The following is a 21,199-nucleotide window of genomic DNA, read 5'->3' as shown; positions in this document are numbered from 1 at the left end:
ATATAACCGTTTACACAAAGGTATCTTCCCGTAAAATAAGTAGGACGAAACGTGAAGTATAGAAGCGCATTTGCCATAACTGAAGTTGTTAAAATGATAATGAAAACTGTCATTTCCAACATTCACCTTGCAAGCAATTTTATCAAGAAACTAAATAAGTCATTACTAATGGAAGGAGTGAACTGAAAGTCCATTTTATTAACTGAAGTTACTGGTTGAACTCGCTAACATCGATTCACTTACATTCTGTCTTATTTCACTTCCTGAGGATCCACATTTTACTTTTTAAAAGAAAACCCGTGTCCAATCCCTTAAAACAACACCGTTGTCACTACACCAAACGATTTTGACTTTGACCCAAAACAAAGTTTTAACTTACAGGACTACCCCGTAGACGTCCCTTTCTTGATAACGAGTTAAACAGCTACGCCGAAATGCTGCTTACCCTATGATAAGTTGTATAGAACTTTCTGGGGTTCTTTTTCAAATTATCATGACCTGAACAGATATTACTTTGTCAGAGATTTCATGAGTGATTTTCAAGTTCTAACCCACACACTGATTTCCACTTTTTCATCATTCTGACTTTTATCTCAGTTTGTTGAGTATCTCAGCATAACTCGCAAAGACAATGAAAACTGAGCGGAACGATGACGCTTTCTGTTTCTTCCGCCTTCACTTACGTAATTTCGGCAAAGCGCCTACGACAATTTGCGCCGAAAAAGTCGTGTCTCGTCCGCTGCTCTTGTTTATTGGAGTAAAACTGCTGCCGCTTTCAAGTGTATTTTACTTGTCATACACAATTCATCCATGGATCACATTAGGTCATTAGGTGACCCCAGCTTTGAAATGAACAGGTGTTCGTGAGTGTATATGGATGAAAAGACTGATTGCGCAAGACGCGCAGCCAAATATCTCACATTCAAAGGAAATCTCGAATTGATTGTTTTATAAGGCGTCGAGCTGACCAGTTGGTTTTGGTGTTGTGTATAAACCTTCTTTGCAAGAACTTTGTCAAGCATACCTGCTTTGTCCTTTTGCAAGACCTGCACATATTAGTCTTTGAAAGACATTGACATTTATGTGCATGTGCCCTGGAAAACCTTCTCCGGCACGATATTCCTTCCAATTTAGTTATTGTGTGCATGCTGTATTTCAATTTTGGAAATGTGCTTAAATTTATTTTGATTCTCAAAGAATCTGGTTCGTTTACCAAGCAAAATATGGCTTTGATTAACACTTCACCAGTACTATACAATATTACAGAATATACAACACCGGATACACAAAAACGACAAATTATAGCATTGTGATTAGGCGTATATGGGGTTATAGGAGTCCCTTTTTATCCACCGAGCCAAGTCCTACACGCCCTGGTGGGGTGTGGATTCGGGGGAGAGGGTAACGGAGGAGATGACCACGCCAAGGAAAACACAAGTACTCCATACCCTATCATGGTCTTCCTTAATGCTTGAAGACTGACCTTTTCTCACTGTGGTCTATGATGACTTCGGTGAACGGAAACAAAGAACTTATTCACTGTGAAAACCAGAAAATAGTTGAATCCGTCCACGATTTTAACATAAAACATAAAGCTTGATTTTTAATTTTTTAACAGGAAACTAATTAGCTTGTCATAAACCTTCTCACAAATGTTCAGTGTTTCTACAAAGAGCTAGTCAGACACAACAAACCGCAATTCTATTTTTCATGTTTACTTATATGATAGCTGTATTTGATGTAATGATATGTATGCATGTGTTATTATATGATAGTTCATATGGATGACGACACATGCTTCATTTATATTTTGTATTATATGTTGTATGGGTGAGGTACTGTAAAGCTTGTTCACCAGTCCCAATCACAGTTACAAAACACACAAAAATACAACAACATGGAGATGTGTGGAGAAAATAGAGACATATGGAGAACAGCAATGTCATAACTGAACAGAATCATTCCCTCTATTGGTGAAGGCCGTGTGGGATTAGTTAAACAAAGAAATCTAGTCGACCATGCCTCCTAATCCTCTTACTTCTTAAACAAACAACTTGCCTGGGCTGTCTAAAACTGAATTGAAAATTCGATGTTTCGGGTATTACGTAAGGAGCTAATTAGGCGTCAACACAATGGCGTTCGACGCTCCGAGCATGAAATGAAGGAAAACAAAATACGTTATACAGTACAGTAATGTGGTCACTATGAGCGAGGTACCACCATTCTCATCGGTGGATGAAATGGGAGGAAGAAACCCCGCATACTCCTCATACATTGCTACACCGCATTTACCATAACGAATGTTTAAATATCACTTTATGTAAATAGAGCATCAAAACAAGCTGCATTATATTAACACGGTACTATTGTCGATTCGAACCACTGCTTTACAGTTCATTGACTGTCGTGGATGCATGCTTTTCCCATGCATGCGGGGTAAAACTTAATGATCTATTCTCCCTCGCAAGGCCACGTGAACCAATCAGAAATGGACATTCTTAAATGGGGTAGGAGAAATGTGTCCTGTATGTTCGTACGAACCTTGAACTTTCAGGTACATTTCATCAGTTGTGTACAAATACTGTTCTAGAATAATGTTTCAAACACTTTAGTCTTAAATATGTATTGATGCAGGGGCTCCATATATGTTCTTGCTTACGTCCCGCTCGTCAAACGTCAAACGTAAATTTAAAGGTATCAAAGCATACTCACTCACTGGACCACTAGCAGTAAAAAAACCCAAACAAAGCAAAAACAAATAAATCAATTAATTTAAACAAATAGATGGAATACCAAAAACCACCAAAATAGGCACGCCCGATTTAAAAAAGATAGAGTGCTAAAGTGGCAAACCGGTAAAATATGCCAAGATTCAAACTCAAAACTATTCAAATGAGAATGGTCTCCATGTCATAATGTGGGTAGTTACAGAGTCAAAGCAAAATATTTACATGTTTATGTACGATTTACTTAGCAAAGCCAGAAGAATCACCGACAAAAACCGCCGCTTCTCCTCAATATGTGGGTTTGTGAGAGTGATGGTACTCCCTACAAGGCTCACTCCCATTAGTTAACAGGGTGTCCTCCAATTTTATGTATTTTTTACTCGATAGGTACGGAAGATGAATTAGGCGATGTGGGTATGTCACGCCTGGTTGATTTCTCAGGATTAGGTAAATTGGGTGTGGGAGAGTCGATATACTATTATCATAGGGGATTTAGCAACCATGTTGGAGTGAAAGAATGACAAAACTCTGTGATAGATTAATGAGTGTCCTTTTTAAGCATTATGAAAATGGGAATGGTAAATTAACACAAAATGCCCTATACCTGTCCAGCATGTCATACATATATGAATAATAAAATAATGATTTATCAACTGAATATTACATAAAAATACTCTTATGATATGTATAACATCACATTTTAGTAAAAAGATGCATGCGTTGAGCTTGTTAGATGTTTTAAAGATTAATGGAAGAGGTAGAAGAGGACACCCCCACTTGGGAACTTGGGAGCAGAGAGACGCCACGGTTCAGTGGTTACTACAGCTATACGGCCTTCTGTGCTCTCTGCTCAATATATTAAGGATGGTGATGTAGATGAAGGTTACGCAAGAACAGTAGGTGATGTGGGTATACTACGTCAACAGGCAGCTGTGCAGTCAGCCAGATAGTTTATTGTTTTAACCTGTCTGACAATTGTTATGTCTGACCAGGGAGACAATAACAAGCTGATGTTAACACATGTGATCTAACGACAGTTTTGCATTCTTTAGCATGTTTTGGAATCATTGTATCATTTATTCTTTCATTCATTCACATACGTACTTCTTTCTTTTATTATTTCTTTCATTCTTTCACATATACTTCTTGTTCTTCATTCATTTCTTCATTCATTGTAAGATTTCGACTGATACAGTAAACTGGCTGAAGTACTGTTAAACGCAGTCGAAATTGCGATGGAAACGAACCAGGTCACTGTGTGCATTGGAGCATGACGAGGCGCATACTAATTAGTACAAATGGTAAAGAAAACAAGCGAGTGACCTATCCCTGTTGTAGATTATTTCTGGTCTGACAAACAGGAGAATACCCCATAAAACCTCGGACGAAGAAAAGCCGGGACGGGCAAACGGGAATTACTAAAATGGAGACCACACTATTAAAACGAAACATGCTAAACTGGGTAGGTACACTTAAAACTACTAGGCAGGTACATTTGGCGAATGTCAATGGGATTGACAAGACATATTTCAATACAGTTTAAAGATCTCACAACACTGTTTATTAATGTGTCCCAGCATAGGCTTAGTATTCTAAGTGTACTGTATATGTTGCTGGAACTAAAGCTCTGTGTTCGGGACCCGTGAAGATCTGGAGTAGAAATGGGTCTTCAGCAACCCATGCTTGTCATAAAAGGCGACTATGATTGTCGTAAGATGCGACTCACGGGATCGGGTGGTCAGACTCGCTGACTTGGTTGACACATATCATCAGTTCCCAATTGTGCAGGTCGATGCTCATGCTGTTGATCACTGGATTGTCTGGTCCATACTCGATTATCTACAAACCGCCGCCATATTGCTGGGATATTACTGAGTGCGACATAAAACTAAACTCACGAAATTAAACTGAATTGTCATTAGAATTTCATCTATTTTTAAACCATATGTTTGCAAAATGGAAGTCCAGATTCTTGTACTTGTTACAAATTAGCGGAATTAAGTCAAAATGAGTTGAATTTTGTGCCATGATACTTATAAATATATCCTCATTCATTTACAACCTCCAAAACACAGGAAAAGATGTATTTTGAGTAAAAGTAATTATTCTGGCATATGTTTTAAAAACCGCAGTGAATTCGCAAAATTAAGTCAAAATCAGTTGAATTTTGTGTCATGATACTCATAATGGCACTTTCATTCATTTACATCCACCAAAACATTAGAAAAGATGTATTTGGAGTGAAAAGGAAATATTCTCGCTCATGGGCCAAATAGTTTTAGCCCATGGGCGAGATGGTTTTGAAAGTCGGTCTCAATTAGCAGAATTAAGTCAAAATGAGTTGGATTTTGTGCCATGATACTTATAAATATATCCTCATTCATTTACAACCTCCAAAACACAGAAAAAAGATGTATTTTGAGTGAAGGCAAATATTCTCGCCCATGGGCCAAAATGTCTTTCTCCCATGGGCGAGAGTTTTTAAAATTGTTCTCATTCAGAGGAATTACGTCAAAATAAGTTGAAATTTCTGTCACGATGCTCATAAATGTACTTTCATTCATTTACGTCCTCCAAAACACTGGAAAAGATGTATTTGGGATAAAAGTAAATATTCTCACCCATGGGCCAAAATGTGTTTCGCCCATGGGTGAGATTTTGTTAAATCACTCTAAATTAACGGAATTAATTCAAAATGAGTTGAAATTTGTGCCATGATACTTATGAACATACTTTCATCCATTCACAACCTCCAAAACATGGAAAAAGATGTATTTTGAGTAAAAGTAAATATTCTCGTCCATGGGCCAAATGTTTTTCGCCCATGGGCGAGACTTTTTAAAAAATCACTTTAAATTAGCCGAATTAAGTCAAAATAAGCTTAATTTCGTGTCACGACACTAATAGATACACGTTCATTTATTCAAAAACTGCAAAGCATGGAAAAAATATGTATTTTCAATGAAAGTAATTATTCTCGTTCATGGGCCAATATGCTTTTCACCCATGGGCGAGATTTTCTAAAATCGCTGTCATTTAGCAGTGTCAAGCCACAACAAGCTGAAATTTGTGTCATGATACTTATTAACATTTTTTTCATTCATTTACAACCTCCAAAACATTTATTCTGGACGAAATTAAACACTCTCGCCCATGGGCCTGCCCATTGGCCACTGTTCGCCTATGGGCAGGCCCATAGGCGAGCGAGCTTAAATTCTGAGTTTTCGAAAAAACATTTTTTCATTTTTTCATCCTTAGCACATATGCATAACAGCTGCATGTTTAATTTTGCCAAATCCCTTTGACCACAGTGCTGAGAGTTTCTGGACTTTTGTGAGTCCAGAATTAAATTGTGACGCGTTATATATACTCTTCAAAATAAGTAGGGGAACCTGAACTTTCAATTGGAACTGTAAACGTTAACAAACGTTTCAATTACAGACATCTTATGAAAGCACCACCATTTCCCTCTATTACCACCAATAAACACAACGCATGATATACACGTGCACAACGCAGTAGCCCCATACACGTGCATGGGGTCCCATTCTTGATTTTGACGTTTATTCAAGAAGGTCGAGAAATCAATTAGAACATTAAATTTGACACTCATCTGGCATCACACATTTGCTAGTGTTTGTTTCTAGTGGTTTTTTGTTTTGTTTTTTAAATGAAAATCGTATGCATGCAAATTACATGCCATCCACCGATCATCTTTCAAAATACATTCTAAATAACTATGGTTGTTAGGAAAAACATTCAATAAAATTCAATAATGTCATATCAACATTGATTGATTTCGATGAATCTCCTAAATATGTTTAATCGTAAATACAAAAATGAAGATCCCCTACTTTTTTTGAAGAGTGTATTAAGTACTACGCGGTAGGTAGTATGTCCTACGTAGGAGATACTAAGTCATACGTAGGAGATAGTGACACCAAAAACATTTTTCACTGTTGGCCCTAATACGCTTCCGTAGGCCAGGAAAGATTTACGTGTATCTGCAAAATAACAGCATTTACATAAACTCATCACCAATGAGGTCCCAATCACAGAGTTTACAAAATCTCTGATTCTTTGAAATATTTTGCCATCTCCCAGTCTCTATGGGTAAATTATGGGTTTAGAAATACAAGAAGTAGGTAGTGTTCGAAATGTGGAGTTTATAATATTTTCCCTTGGAAGAATTTTTGATATCGCTCATCCATGATCTTTTAAAATTAATTTAACATTTGAAATGATCCATGAGAGTAGAGGATGGGGTTTCAAAAACATCAGGTAGTCCACACATACAAAAGATGTCCTCGATATGGCTTAGCCAGACATAATCGGTTGATATTTTACTTTGAGTTCTAATGTACTGAAGAATAAAAGCTGAATTTTTATTTTTTGAATGTCAGTATACTCCAATAAGAAATTACTGTTGTTGAGATTTGAAGCCGAATCGGTTCTCTACCAAGTTCTCCTTACACCATAAAATTAGGTGTTATACCTCAAACCAGTGGCTATCTTGAGAAAATTAAATTTTTTTCTATCAATTCACTGTTCTCATGTCCCCATAGTTCACATCCATGCAACATTATTGGTAGAACTAATTTATCAAATGCAGAGAGGAAAAGGTCCAGAGGCAGTTTAACATTTCTAGCACGTTTCAGTAACGCTATAGATGCCTTCATACCGAGATCAGCTATAAATCTGACGGCTAAATTCACATGGCCATATCTATGTAATAACGTTCCAAGGTATTTATAAGTATCCACAACGTCTACCCTTTCATGGTGTAATGTGAAAAATCTCTTATAATTAGCTGCAGGCCCGGAACCAAACATGATAACATAAGTCTTATTTATATTAACCTGAAGTTTCCATTTGACGCAATATTTAGCAAATTTATTTTGTGTATTTTGTAAGTCATCATGTGTCTCGACTAAGAGGACTGTATCGTCAGCATAAAGTAGAACTAGCCGTTTGAAATATGGAATCAAATGATCATCATTTGTTCCTAGCTGAACACCAACACAAGACTGTTCTGTTACGTGGGATTCTAAGTCATTAGGAAAAATAGAGAAGAAGAGAGTGGGCACGTTTTCTCCTTGTCTAACTCCGAAAAAAGCAATCAAAGATATCTGATCTTTGAGAATCTACCACAACGCATGATTTTATGTCCTTATACATATTTTGAATTAAAGTAAGAATTTTACCCTTAATACCGGTTTGTCTTAGTTTAGTCCACCGCCCAATTCTCCTGACGCTATCAAATGCTTTAGAGAAATCGATAAAAGCACTAAAGAGTTTCTTTTTGCATATTTTCATACAATTTATCAGCTTGTGAATAACAAATACATTGTCTGTTGTAGAGAAACCTTTTCTGAATCCGGAAAGGACGTGATATTATGTCATTATCATCACAATATTTATTCAGTCTCTCATTAATGATACTTGTAAAAAGTTTGCCAAAGCATCTCATGATTGAGATCGGCCTATATGAACTTGGGTCCATACGATGTCCTGTTTTCTTATAGATAGGTTTAATTGTGTCAATAAGCCATGCGTCCGGCAAGGTTCCTGTTTGAAGTACAACGTTAACTTATTCCAAATGAAATGGTAGCAAGTTTGATACAGATGACCATAAGTGTTCATTTAAAAATCTGGTCTTGTCCAGGCGACTTCTAATTCTTCATTTTTAAGGGCATAAACTATTTCACAAGAAGTTATTTCAACATTGAGTTCATAAACATTGTAGTTTGGAGCGTCTATTATTTCATCTATATTGTCATCATGAATGCTTTCATTTACCTATTTGAAATGATTACAAAATTCAACTTCTGGAATAGGACAAGTATCTTCATTCAGTTTACCCTTCAACAATGTCCACTATCGTTTTGGGGATAAATGATGGATTTCTCGTAACTGATGCCTAATAAAATTGTTTTCTTTTCTAATAAACTTATTAATTGTTTTCTTATAATCTTTTCTTGCTTTACGAAAACGGGTTTCATTTACATCTGTTTTGTTCCTATAATACACATGTTTTGCTATAAAAATTCCTTGCGTTTTATTTTTACACTCTGGTCCAAATAGCAACTTTGAGTGAGTGTTCATTTTACTACGAGTAGTGGTGCTATCCTTATAAGGAACATCACCAAACGTTTTTAGTGCAGAATCAATAAGCACGTGCGTGACCTCATGAGCTGTTTCATTCACAACCTCGACAGGGTTACCATAACCTTCCCTAAGTGACCTTGTCTTCCAGTACAGTATGTTTACACAGTCATCTGGGATGTTTTCAAGGGATATATCAACTTTATCAGGAATAAACTTACCTGGTTTGTTGTCAGATTAAGACTTGAGCACAGATCAAGTAGTTTCTTCCCATACTTCGACACATGTTTATCACAGGAATAGCGTTCGGTATGGATATACTCAGTAAGAATATAACAATAGTCTATCTTAAGAGTAGACAAAATGTCATCGTCTGCAAACTCTGGGGCAACACCAATACGAGCATTAAAGTCCCGTCCAAGGAGAAGAGATATATTTCTAAACTGATGAAAGAACTCAGAGAGTCGTGTAAGCGAGTTACACCACATTGCACATTATGATGCCTGTGCCATGGGGAGTTCTCTGAGTGTATATAAACACATCCAAATAAAACATATTTTTTACTATTAAAAACATTTGAAAACACAATTAGGGGTCATTTGGGATAGTTTGACATACTGCACTAAGGATTTCTTTACCATCACAAGTATTCCTCCTGAAAGTCTACCATGTGCTGAAATTTTCACATCGTCAGTACAGTAACACATAAAATTTTCTGAGGATAGAAATCGTCTTTAATTATCCATGTTTCACACAATCCAACAATATCAAATCTTTCAACAAAACGTACAAAGTCACTTTCAGATATCTTTGATGCGAGTCCATTAAAACGTTCCAAAATAAAAAGGAACGGTTGTTTTGTCTATGTACATGTTCATCTTGGCACGGGCCACGCCATCATTTTTTCTTGTCCTGCTTGTCAGTGGGGCGCGAGCTTGGTCCTCGCTTACTGCTGCTGGTCGATGCAGACGGCGCTTGGTCCATCCTAGTAGTAGATGATGCTTCTGGCTCTGGTGATTGGGTGTCTATATTGCATCTCTCGGTTACGATAGTTTCACCTGTCTTGTAATATCTGTGTTTGTTCTCTGACTTCAGATCATTGAGTTGTTTTACGTTGAACTTTGGCGAGATCAGATGAAATACCAATTCTGTCATTTTTGAGTTTATCCCTTAAATTTAGAGCCCACACTTTATCATATCAGCCCACACAGGCATATAGTCTGGCAGAAAATGATTCAGGACGGTGTTTGGTAACTCTACTTTAAAACTGTAAGTGCTGTCCGTTTCCAATTTGGTATGAGGCTTTATAATTCTTCTACCATTGAGGATTTGATTTATGAGTTCTCTCACTTGTTTCCTGTAGTGCCTGGTCGAACTGATGTTGTTAGCCATGATATAGATGTATGTGATGCTGTGCCTGTAAAACAACATCCATATCGGATGAATCCAGTAAAACATGAAATTCTGCAGAAAGAGGTGAAATACATGCTGGACAATGACATTATTGAACCCAGCGACAGTCCGTGGAGTTCACCATGTGTTCTTGTGCTGTGCTGACATGAAAGCTGTCAATGCACTCTCATGAACTGACTCGTATCCTATTCCTAGAGGGGACGATTGCATTGATCACATTGGTCAAACTAAGTATATAAGTAAGTTTGACTTACTGAAGGGCTTCTGGCAGATTCCACTCATAGCCGTGCAAAGAAAATATCGGCATTCACTACACCAGATGGACTTTATCAATACAAGGTGATGCCGTTTGGTCTGAAGAATGCTCCAGCTAAGTTCCAGAGACTCGTCATGAATGTCACATCAGGCCTTGGTCGTGTCCAGGCTTAAATGGATGATGTCATCGATTATGACATGGAGTGGGATGACAATCTGAAAAGGACTCGTGCTTTCTTCGAAAGAATGAGGTACAACCAGTTCACGCTAAAGTTGAAGCAACTGTACATTTTCCAGTATCTCAATCTAAGAGAGAACTCACGAGATTCTTGGGTATGGCTGGCAAAACGTCTCAGATGTTGTATTACCACTTACCAACCTTTTTGGGAAAAAGGTAAAATTTCAGTCGGATAGCAGCTGTGAGACTGCATTTGAAAAAGTCAAAGCCATACTCATGAATTCTCCAGTATCGCAGGCATCAAATTTTGAGAAAGCTTTTAAGTTGCAAATTGATGCAAGTGTTGGTGCAGGTGCTGTCCTAATTCAAGAGGATGATTCAGGAATTGAACATCCAGTTTGTTATTTTTCAAAGAAATTTGATAAGCACCCAAGAAATTATTCAACCATTGAGAAAGAGACATTACGTCTTTTGTCAGCTTTACAGAAGTTTGAAGTGTACCTTGGTACCACCATGCACTACAAAAATAAGCTGGTTTCTGCAACACTGAAACCGAGAAGAAACGTCATGGAAACCAACATTTCCAGTTGGTTTCCAGGGAGTTTCCTATAGTTTCATTGTGGTGTCCATGCAACTGAAACTGCACCATTTCAGGATGGTTTCCAGTTCGTGTCATTACCCACTCCTCCAAGCGGAATCCAGTTGGTTTCCATGTTTTTAATTTCCAGCTGGTTTCCAGTGCGATTCATTACCTACTCCTCCAAGCAGGATCCAGCTGGTTTCCATGTACGAGTTTATTGAAGGTTTCAACCTGGTTTCCATGTATGATTTATTGTAGGTTTCAACCCAGTTTACGTGTTGTAGTTTCCAACCTAGTTTCCAATCTAGTTTCCAGCCTAGTTTCCATGAACTGAAACTTGATCAGTCGGTCCTTTATCCGCTGCTCCGGAAAAGAGTTTGTTTCATGTCTCACATGTAACAAATCAGGTATTTTATACAATTGCATAATGGTAAAAGGCTTCAGGATGACAAATAACAGAATAAAGCACAAATTCATTAAAAGTTTATTTAAATTCAACAATCTGTTTGTAAACAAATAATATTCAGAATATTCAAATTAGTAAATGAAATAAAAGCAAGGGAATAATAAGCAGTTAGTATAGAATGTTTTTTTAAACACATCAATGTAGATCAGCCCATATAACTTGGCTTCCTAGTTTGAGAAATGTTAGCTCTTTCCCCAAGAGAGGAAGAACTGTCTGCTTCTTCTTCTCCTACCAGTCAATCGTTTCACAGCCTTCATACTTTCCAGCTTCTGAAATTTAGAAAACAAACTATCAATACGAACAAGCATTCGTCAACGATATCCATGGCTAGAGAAAAGAAAACTGTCCAAAACTGCTTGAGGTGAAATACACTGAACCCCCTGTCCAATAAGCGAAGAGCTCAGAAAGTATAAACTGAGCATTTGACATTACAAGTGATCAAAGCTCAATCGCAGAACAGCTTGTTGATATTTGATAGAGAGCAGAGACATGAAGAAATTCTCCTTTGAAAGCCATAATTTATTTTCTGAATGTTACTTACAATGCACATTATGTGTATAGAACTACAATTTATCCGTTATTGTGAAAAGACATGTTTTCTTAACCAATAATGTGGAGTCATTCAGGGAGACAAGCTATGAATATGGGGTCACAAGCATACACTGCACCATAATATGTGCTATTTAGAACTGTTTAAGCTGTATATTTCAAAGGATAAACTGCACTTGTTACACAGTGTTCATTTTGAATTTCCTTGAAATACATAGAAAGAATCCACATTAACTTGATATTTTAAGGGTTTCTTTTAAATTTTGAATCTGTGCAAGATGTGAAATGACTAGAATACGTTTACTTACTGTGAACTTTTTGCCGTTCTTTGCGCACAATGGGCCTCTGCTTTCCCCACACCTTCTTAAGTGATCCATCTTGTTCATCCAAAGCCATCAAAAAGCTTCTGAAAGGAGACATGTGCATGATGCATAACTATAAATGAAACATGTTTCCAGTTGGAGGTTACAAGAATAGTGACTGTGTCATGCATTTCTACTGATTCCTAGAATTTACATTATTTGGTAATGTTGTATGTACATTATGTACTGGATGGTTCAAGTTATACATACCTTTTGTGTGTCAAGTTGAGTTGGTCCTGGCTGCCTTCTTCAGTTTTTCCAACACTGCCCTCCTTTATGCTGGAAACGTAGACAATGGTAGAAATGAATCGATTAAAAAAAAGTCAGAAACTTGTCATATTGCACTCTTGATAACAATAAAGTGTCAAATGAAAAAAAATAAATATCAATTTGCAAAGTGTAGAATATGCTAGATGAAAAGAATCCGGGTCAACAAATTCATGTACTGTTTTAACGCTGGCAATCCATCATTGTCCATCCATATATTCTTTATATCAAAAACTCTTCGCAACCTTTTCTGTGGGCCTAACACAATGCACTTTTCTTCATTCAGAGTTCGTTAAATCTTGATATGATAAGCATAACATTACTTACATCAGATGGCAAACATAAATTATCTCATAAATCAGTAATATAAGAATATTCAATATTAGTTTGAGTCCTAGTTTGAAAACATTGCACCAAATCTGGTAAAAAAATCCCTAACCTATAAATGCAAAATGACTCACTATCCCCAACTACATTGTTTCCAAAGGTGCATATATCAAAAGCAATATGAAAAGGATGACTTACAATAAATATTCGTATTTGTAAATACGTTTGGAGGTTACTTTGAGCCGTTGGAAGCCCATTAGCAATAATATACTAGAGATATTTGTGATTTATTTTTCTCTTGCAAAGATAATTTTTGATTCATTAACACAATGAACCATTTTAATCGTGTGTGACCTGGTCCAAATCACAGTAATATTGAGTTCTTGAGTTAACCGAGTGCTGAGTGAAGGAAGCCATCTCTCTTGCTAAGAATTCGACACGAATTTGTTTACCGAGGTCCATCAAGTCTAAAATTTCATATGTATTGTAGTAGTTACTTATTTACGTTAAACATTACGACTAACATGTGCTATTGCGTATTTCAAGAAAATAACACTGTACCTGGTCAGATCGTGGAATGTTCCTTTTCTCCCGCTGCGATCGACGACTGCTGCTGTTCTCAATTTTTCACGTATCCGAATCTCCAAAGCTTCTATTGTAAATCTCATTGTCAGTTTCTTGAATCAGATAACACGCTCAAGCGTAGGAATAATGCATTGTATTGAGTTCCTTGTCGTCGTTACAGGACATACCGGTTGAGAACTGCTTTCAAAATAGTCGTCTCAAAACAACTTGGGATCAAGTGACAAAATGGCAGCAACTGTGCGTAGGGGCATTGTGGGTAATGCCTCATCCTTTTTCGATTGGCAAGCATGAAATCCTTCTTTGACCCAATTTGGATGTGATTTTAAAGACAAAGACTGAAAACGACCACTTCAGTACATAAACCAGTTGCTTTTATAAAATGTCACGAGTTCGCGTGCCCATTGATTACCGATTCATTACTTCCGGTTTCGTCTGTCAACACCTGACTCAGGTAAGTTCCATCGTTTTACAGCAAGCTAATTTTGACAATAGGAGTCTGTTAAGTGGGGACTGCCCCAATGAAGCCGACACCCAGACCCCGACACACTAATGACCTGACACTCATTAATTGTCAAGTACTTGAACTCAGTGTCAAAGCATACCAACTATAAATGCTTCTAATGTCATAGTAATTCTGCAAGAAGTTTCTCATATTTCTCATAGTATTACATGTCATGTTGTTATGTTATTATTGCTGTGATTTTAACAGAAAGTTTCTGCGAAACTTTCTTTTCCTCAAGGGGGAGAGTGTTACGAGTGTGTATTTTCTGTATATTTTGTTATTAATCCAGTAATAATTATTATTGGGTCATAATGCTTAGTGTTTTGAATAATAAATATGGTGGGTCGCATTTCGTATGATAGATGATCCGCATTTTTAGGATTTTGGCAGCAGGCTTGTCCGAGAATTATCTGCCCTTGACTTCCTGTTTGTTTACTTCCGGGAGATATTGTTTCAAGGGCATTCTCCAGTGTTGGCGATGACAGTAAGTGCTCGTACTTTCGGGAAACGACTGAAAATGTATATAAATGCTAGCTGCTGTGTTGTGAGAGACACAGATTCACATTTATTCACTGGAGTTACATTGCTAACGCTTTATGCTTATCCGTCAATGCCTGATCTACTGCTGTCAGACCGCTCACTGTGTTCATTCTGCACGACTGTTTCTCTCTCACACTAAGACTTTGGTGACTTTGCTATATTATATATTTTGTGACCCATGGCATTAGATTTTGGCGCATTTGTATTGTATTTGAAATCTGTATTGTGAAATTGACTTTGAATATCTTGCTCTCGTTGCATAATTATACAATATTTGAATCTTTTAATCTTGACTTTGTACTGTTTTGCTGGTTCACAGGGGATTTCTTACATAGTTTGACACGGTAAATTCTCAACCGTAACAATATACTTTCTTACATCTAAACACATACTTATTTCATATTTTCAATAACCGTAAAGAACAAGTGTACAGAATTTTCCGATCACTTCACTGAATATCAATTTTATATTTTGTACTATAACTTCTTCAGTTATGACCTAAATGACTTCTTTTTACAGAAGCTACTACTGTTGATACTTGTTAACTCTGTATGTCTTACGTAGGAAAGATAGAAATATATTTGAAATAAACTTAGTATTTGTCTACGTGAAAAGATGTCCTGCTTCCTTCATGTTTAACCTAGCAACTTGAAACTTTATATCACTTTATATATATCACCATCAGAATCAGTGCATTTGTAAAATGTTAATATATAAAGGATATTGTTCGTATTTCACAAATGGTGACTAGATTTGTAACAACGATCTTACATTCACCACCAAAACAAGCACGCCATCACTGTGCAGGCGGACAGTCACCCTATGAGTCCCTACAGGACGTGGTTCCCGGGGATGTACATATGCCGGTGGGTTTCACCAAACGTCTCAAACATGCGTCAGATGAGGTCTTCTTATCTTAGATCTTCTTATCTTTAATAATTATTGTTTAAAGTCTTGCTAAACCAGCGTCACCTACTAATCCATATAATGTGGTTTGTGCCATTTGTAATAATGTATACCTCATCAGAATTGTCCCAGTTGACGAATGGGAATCAATGTAAAAATGAACATACGAACATACCTCAGTCAGTAAGATTGTACTTGTCCCGTTTGATCTCAAACCAACCAGGAGCCAACACCTTGAACAATTCGGTGGACCGTGACGTGGTTTACATGTGAAGAATGAGAATGTTTTCTTTTCTCGACTGATCTCGTTATAATTTTATGGCATCCAAAGCGAGTGTGAGTGTGTAAATATTCATATGCACACTCCCAAAGAATAAAGGTTCATGGAATATATATGAACAGGACGTCCTCACATTGTAATCGGGAAACTGATTTAAAACATGTAAACAACTGGTCATACGTGCACGAGCCATCATTTATCAAGTCATGTCTGATTTTCAAATCACCACCCACGGCCTATCTTGGAAATTTGAACCATATAAAACTATTCAAACATGAAGAGTTCATGAATATTCAAACATGATCTGTTGAATATCACGTTACACCTTGTTTTTTCACACCTCCAATATTTTCTACCTAATGCCAGTTTACATCTGGTCTTTGTACACCTCCAACACGAAATAACTCTTCAAACATAATCTATTGAATGCCACTTTACACCTGATCTTGGTATGCGTCTCAAATGTTCTGCTGATTGTCACTGTACATCTGGTCTTTATACACCTCCAACAAGAGAAGATACTTCATTATTCCAATGAGTAGTAGTTCTATTTCAATCAATCAAGCCACAGGCCCATTTACAACGCATAGCCTGACAACTGAAGATGATGCGCCACGAGCACATGTAGCAATGTTTATAATGCAATAAAATGCTATATCTGAAATGATAACCTTGTAAATATAGATGCAATAAGCTATGTAATTAGCAAGTGCTTGCTCTTCATTTTAAGAGAAAAGAATCTAAACTAAACCGTATAAGGGAAAGAGTTCAAAAGACATAATCGAATTTAAGAACACTTTATATATCATTTTTCTGAGTCAGGAACATTTAAGCAACTTACAAGGTTACTATAGAGTTTGTTCAGCGGGAGATGATTTATTATGAACATCACGAATGACACCTACGGTATATTAAATATATGTGATGTTTTTGGTTTATGTTGACATAAATGTATTTAACAGTAATGATTACCATTGACAGCAACAATGACAGCAAGAGCGACCAAAAGGAGACCACTGACCATAGCTGTAGCTCTGAAAGTAACAGGGTAAGTGAGTGAGTATTGTGTTACGCCTTTTTTCGCAATATTCCAGCATTATCACGACGGGGAACACCAACAATGGGCTTCACATATTGTACCCATGTGCAGAATCTAACCCGGATCTTCGGCGTGAAGGTAGCAGGAGAACGTACATAGCCAATATGTATTTAGTCAGAGTGATACAGGTCTTAGATGTCTGCAACGGTGGAAAATACGTTTGTGTGACTTTAGTTTAACGAAGCTTTATGCAATATTCCAGCAATGTCACGGTGGCGAACACTAGAAAAGGGCTTCATGCATTGTTCCCATATGGGGAATCGAACCCGGGTCCTCAGCTTGACGAGCGAACGGTTTAACCAATAGGTTACCCCGCCTTCCCCATTTGAAAAAGTCTCAACCATCATGGGCATGATTGTAGTAAAACAAATTGTTATTCGTAGTCAATATCCTGTTACAACAGAGCCCAGGTTACAAATTAGGTGAAGAGGCAAATCAAGGTTGGATATTTGGATGCATGACCGTGTTTGGGAGCTTGGCAGCTTAGGTTTCCTGGACTGCAGTCTTGTCTCACAGCGAAGCACACAAATGTGATCTCACCCCAGGAAAGTGAGTTTGGTGCACGAGGGTGTGGATGCAGGTACTTTCTAAATAGCCATATTGTAATATTTACTATATTTTCCACATTCCAAAGGAGTCAGGTCATGGCTATATTACTGATTGAACTCACCTCTGATATATTGACTGAGAGAGTCATTGGGTGGATATATGTGAGTGAGTTGGTGTATGAGTGAGAAAGTGAGAAACATCATCGTAGAAAACACCAAAATGAATTTCACAAATAGTAGGATAGCCACAATGGGAAACGAACGCGGACCTATCGCGTGACGTTGCAGTCTCTAAAATAAAACATCACAGAGGGGAAACTCAAAAAGTAATCATCCGACGTAGAACACGGACGCCAGTTTGAAGAGCAACTTGCGGAAGGCCAATTTGGAAATGCAAATGACCTTCGCCAATGCCACATATGTGGATTCCATAATGCACATCAATATACTAAATACACGAACATTTGGAGCAGACCATTCCACATGCAAACCTACACTGCTGTTGTGGTTTTAGTGTTTAGAGATAAGGATTTGGTTATGCATATTTAGTTCACTGAAAATTATATTAAATAATATGAACATAAAATATATTTCACCTCTTCATACTTATCAAAGTCATACATTAGATTCCTAGAGGTTTTCTACTTACCAACCGTCTGCACTCACTGATAACGGGACAAACCCAGGGACTTTCTTTGTATCCTAACAAGGTCACAGTGACTCAAGGCCATGGTAGACAACATATGGCCAAAGCTATAGATAACACACAGACACTGCCCTTGGTAAAAGTCTAGGTATTTTTTCTGTTTTCTGTTTTGTTTTCAGCCATAAGATACAGAAACACAAATGTAATCTAATTTTCTTTCACATTATCTTCAAGTTGGGGACTGATTGGATAAAAACGTATATGGCCAGGCATCGCTTACTCAATTCTGGGTCTAAAGACACTGATATTGGCAATTGGTCTACCTAGACATAAGAAAAAAGTTTCTGGGTAAATATTTGAAACACCCTATCTCACAACACAGTTTTATAAACGTTAAGACTAAAAAAACCCATAGATGTTATAAATAATTTGTGCCTAATTTTATATAACGTTGGGAAAATAAGACATTCTGATGTCTTTAGGTAAACGCATGTAAGTTCTAATTATACCTATGTTTGTATTTTGGGCCACTGGCCTATTACTAAATGTCTGTCTGTCTGTCTGTCTGTCTGTCTGTCTGAAATTGGCAATAGGAGCAATACTAAATGTACGGCTGCAGTGTATCTCCATCTTCAGTCCACAAATGTATTGGTTCGACTCCACGCACACCCCACAGATATGAATGTGTATGTAAATATATATCATTAGAAAAATGTCAGTCTATACGGGCAGTTCTACCAAAGTGAAGATGTATGATGAGCGTTGGTCTAATTGATTCTGAAATATCTTGTGACATTTCCCACAAGTGATTAAAAAAGACAACTTTAGTGTCATTTGAGTCCCTTTGGTGAAGTTGTCGAGACACACTTTGAACAGTGCTGCCTCCCCTCAATTTGTAATATGCTTCCATCTCGGAAAAATCTGCTTTAACTATTTAATACTATATTAGTAATGCTTAATAGTGATCAAGAGTAGCAGGAGAATGACGTCTCAGGAAGACCATTAATTGCTATAATTGTCCAGGATACATTAGACATCTGCATGACGGATTCTCTGAGCCAAGTGTAAATAGTAATTCGATACTTGTGAAAGGATTTTATTCTCGGTCATCTGAACAAAGTGACAGTATCGGTTCAAGTTAAATGAGACATACATCATCAGATACAGTTAGTCCATGCTAAGAAATGGAAGTATTAGGTTTCGCCTTTAGTTTATTTTCTTTGGTCACAAGTACCATATTGACGCATGGAAAATAATCGAATGTTTGATGTGCCGGTTTGTACAACACGCAATTGAGCCATCATGATGTTATTTAAGCAGTTGTGATGCTGGTGGGATGAATTCATCAGATAAGCATTCAAGGGTATAACACTGCATGCAATACTAGCGATCAGTATGGTGTGAAAGACACGATCGATGAAAATAGTAAGGGGAGTGCACACTTTAAACCTATAGAAAACTAACGATATTGTAAGGGGAATCTGCTTAAATTCCTAGGTAGTGGATAGTCAATATTCCAAAGCGTCATACTGGCTGAAAGCAAGTGGATGTCCCAGAAGAATGACGTCTCATAAACCATAGATGTACTTATACCAGATGCCAGAGAATTCAAATTTATATAAGGCATGGACACCAACAAAATGAAATACAACAGCTCAAGTAGTATAAGTAATGGTTGCACCGGACCACGCCTATTATATAAGCTGTATGATATTAATAACTCAATCTAGACCCCCTTATGCACAAACTCTGAAAAACAGACACTACCCGTCTACGTTCACGTAAGGCTAGGTTTGTTCTCACCAGTGAGAACAAATCTCTAATAGGGTGATACTAGAAAGATTAGAAAGAATTAAAAACAGAGTAAAAGGGTCTGTTTGTAGCCACAGTCCCCCAAGGGAGAATGTAAGAAAGATGAATGTTGCGTTCTCCCAAGGGGGGCTGCGTTGGTGTCTTCTCTCACCATGAGAGTGCCCCGCTCAGAAAGGCCCTTTTCAGAGACCAACTGATATGATCGTGATCCTTGCTCATAAAAGTTGCAAGGGCCACTTGTCCCTTGCATCACAAAATTGTGCATGGAAGTCAAACTGAGGCAACGGTGGCATACAACCTCACAATGCACAGCTGCGCAACTATACACAAGAAGCCCGCACCTGAACCGATTGAGCTACTCAGTATCGAGAGCAATAATCTCAGTCTAATGGGTCTATCCTGTGATAACATCGTGATCACATGATAGCTCTATAACACTTTTGAGACACGATAGATAAAGTGCGCACCCAGCTGAGCACAATGTACTCTGTAACATGACTACAGTGTATGTGTTGAAAGGCAGCTACTAAGTCTTATTCTTGTTTGCTTTTTCACAAGCGGTCTCAGTGGTCATCATTGTATACCTAAAAAATAATTACAGTTTAAATGTAGGGTGCTGGGGGTGAATTCCCTATTTTGATTTCAGCAAAACAGTTTAATGTGTATCTCTTATTATACCTTTGGTTTTTGTGATAAATGCTTGTTGAGCTTGTTGTATCCCTTGTTTTATGTATTATTTTTCCTCGTCCTTGCTTATAGAAGATGTTTTATGAACCTTTGATCTAATCTCATTCTTAATTTTGTTGTATTTCTCTAGTTTGCCTAGGATCAAATGAATCTCCTCTTCTGAGTTTTTGTTGTCTTTGAGTGCGGTTGAAATATGATCTTCAATTGTGTTTAACTTTGACACATCAAGTATTCTAATTTCACCGTGTTTCTTTGCTTTACGATCCAATATGGGGGATACAAATACAATATGGGGGATGCTAATTCAAGTACTAAAACCACCAATGTAGCTACGACTGTTGTCAACAGCCCAACTCCTACTGCTCA

The 21,199-nt window shown here is 37.4% G+C and overlaps 1 protein-coding gene across 1 annotated transcript in view; it reads right to left on the bottom strand.

Annotated features, from left to right (window-relative positions):
- The window catches only part of LOC137268863 (perlucin-like protein), a 32,683-nt gene extending 14,277 nt beyond the window's left edge, over positions 1–18,406 (bottom strand). The window contains exons 1-2 of the mRNA XM_067803439.1: positions 18,338–18,406; positions 17,014–17,075 (exon numbers count right to left, since the gene is read on the bottom strand). Coding sequence (XP_067659540.1) covers positions 17,014–17,065 — 52 coding nt within the window. The 5' untranslated portion in view covers positions 17,066–17,075; positions 18,338–18,406. The remainder of the gene's footprint in view (positions 1–17,013; positions 17,076–18,337) is intronic.
- Between the last annotated feature and the right edge of the window lie 2,793 nt (positions 18,407–21,199).

Source organism: Haliotis asinina, chromosome 16 (genome assembly GCF_037392515.1).
Source record: "Haliotis asinina isolate JCU_RB_2024 chromosome 16, JCU_Hal_asi_v2, whole genome shotgun sequence".
Classification (NCBI taxonomy): Eukaryota; Metazoa; Mollusca; class Gastropoda; order Lepetellida; family Haliotidae; genus Haliotis; species Haliotis asinina.
The sequence above is the reverse complement of the archived record's forward strand: the minus strand, read 5'-3'. Positions and strand labels throughout refer to the sequence as shown.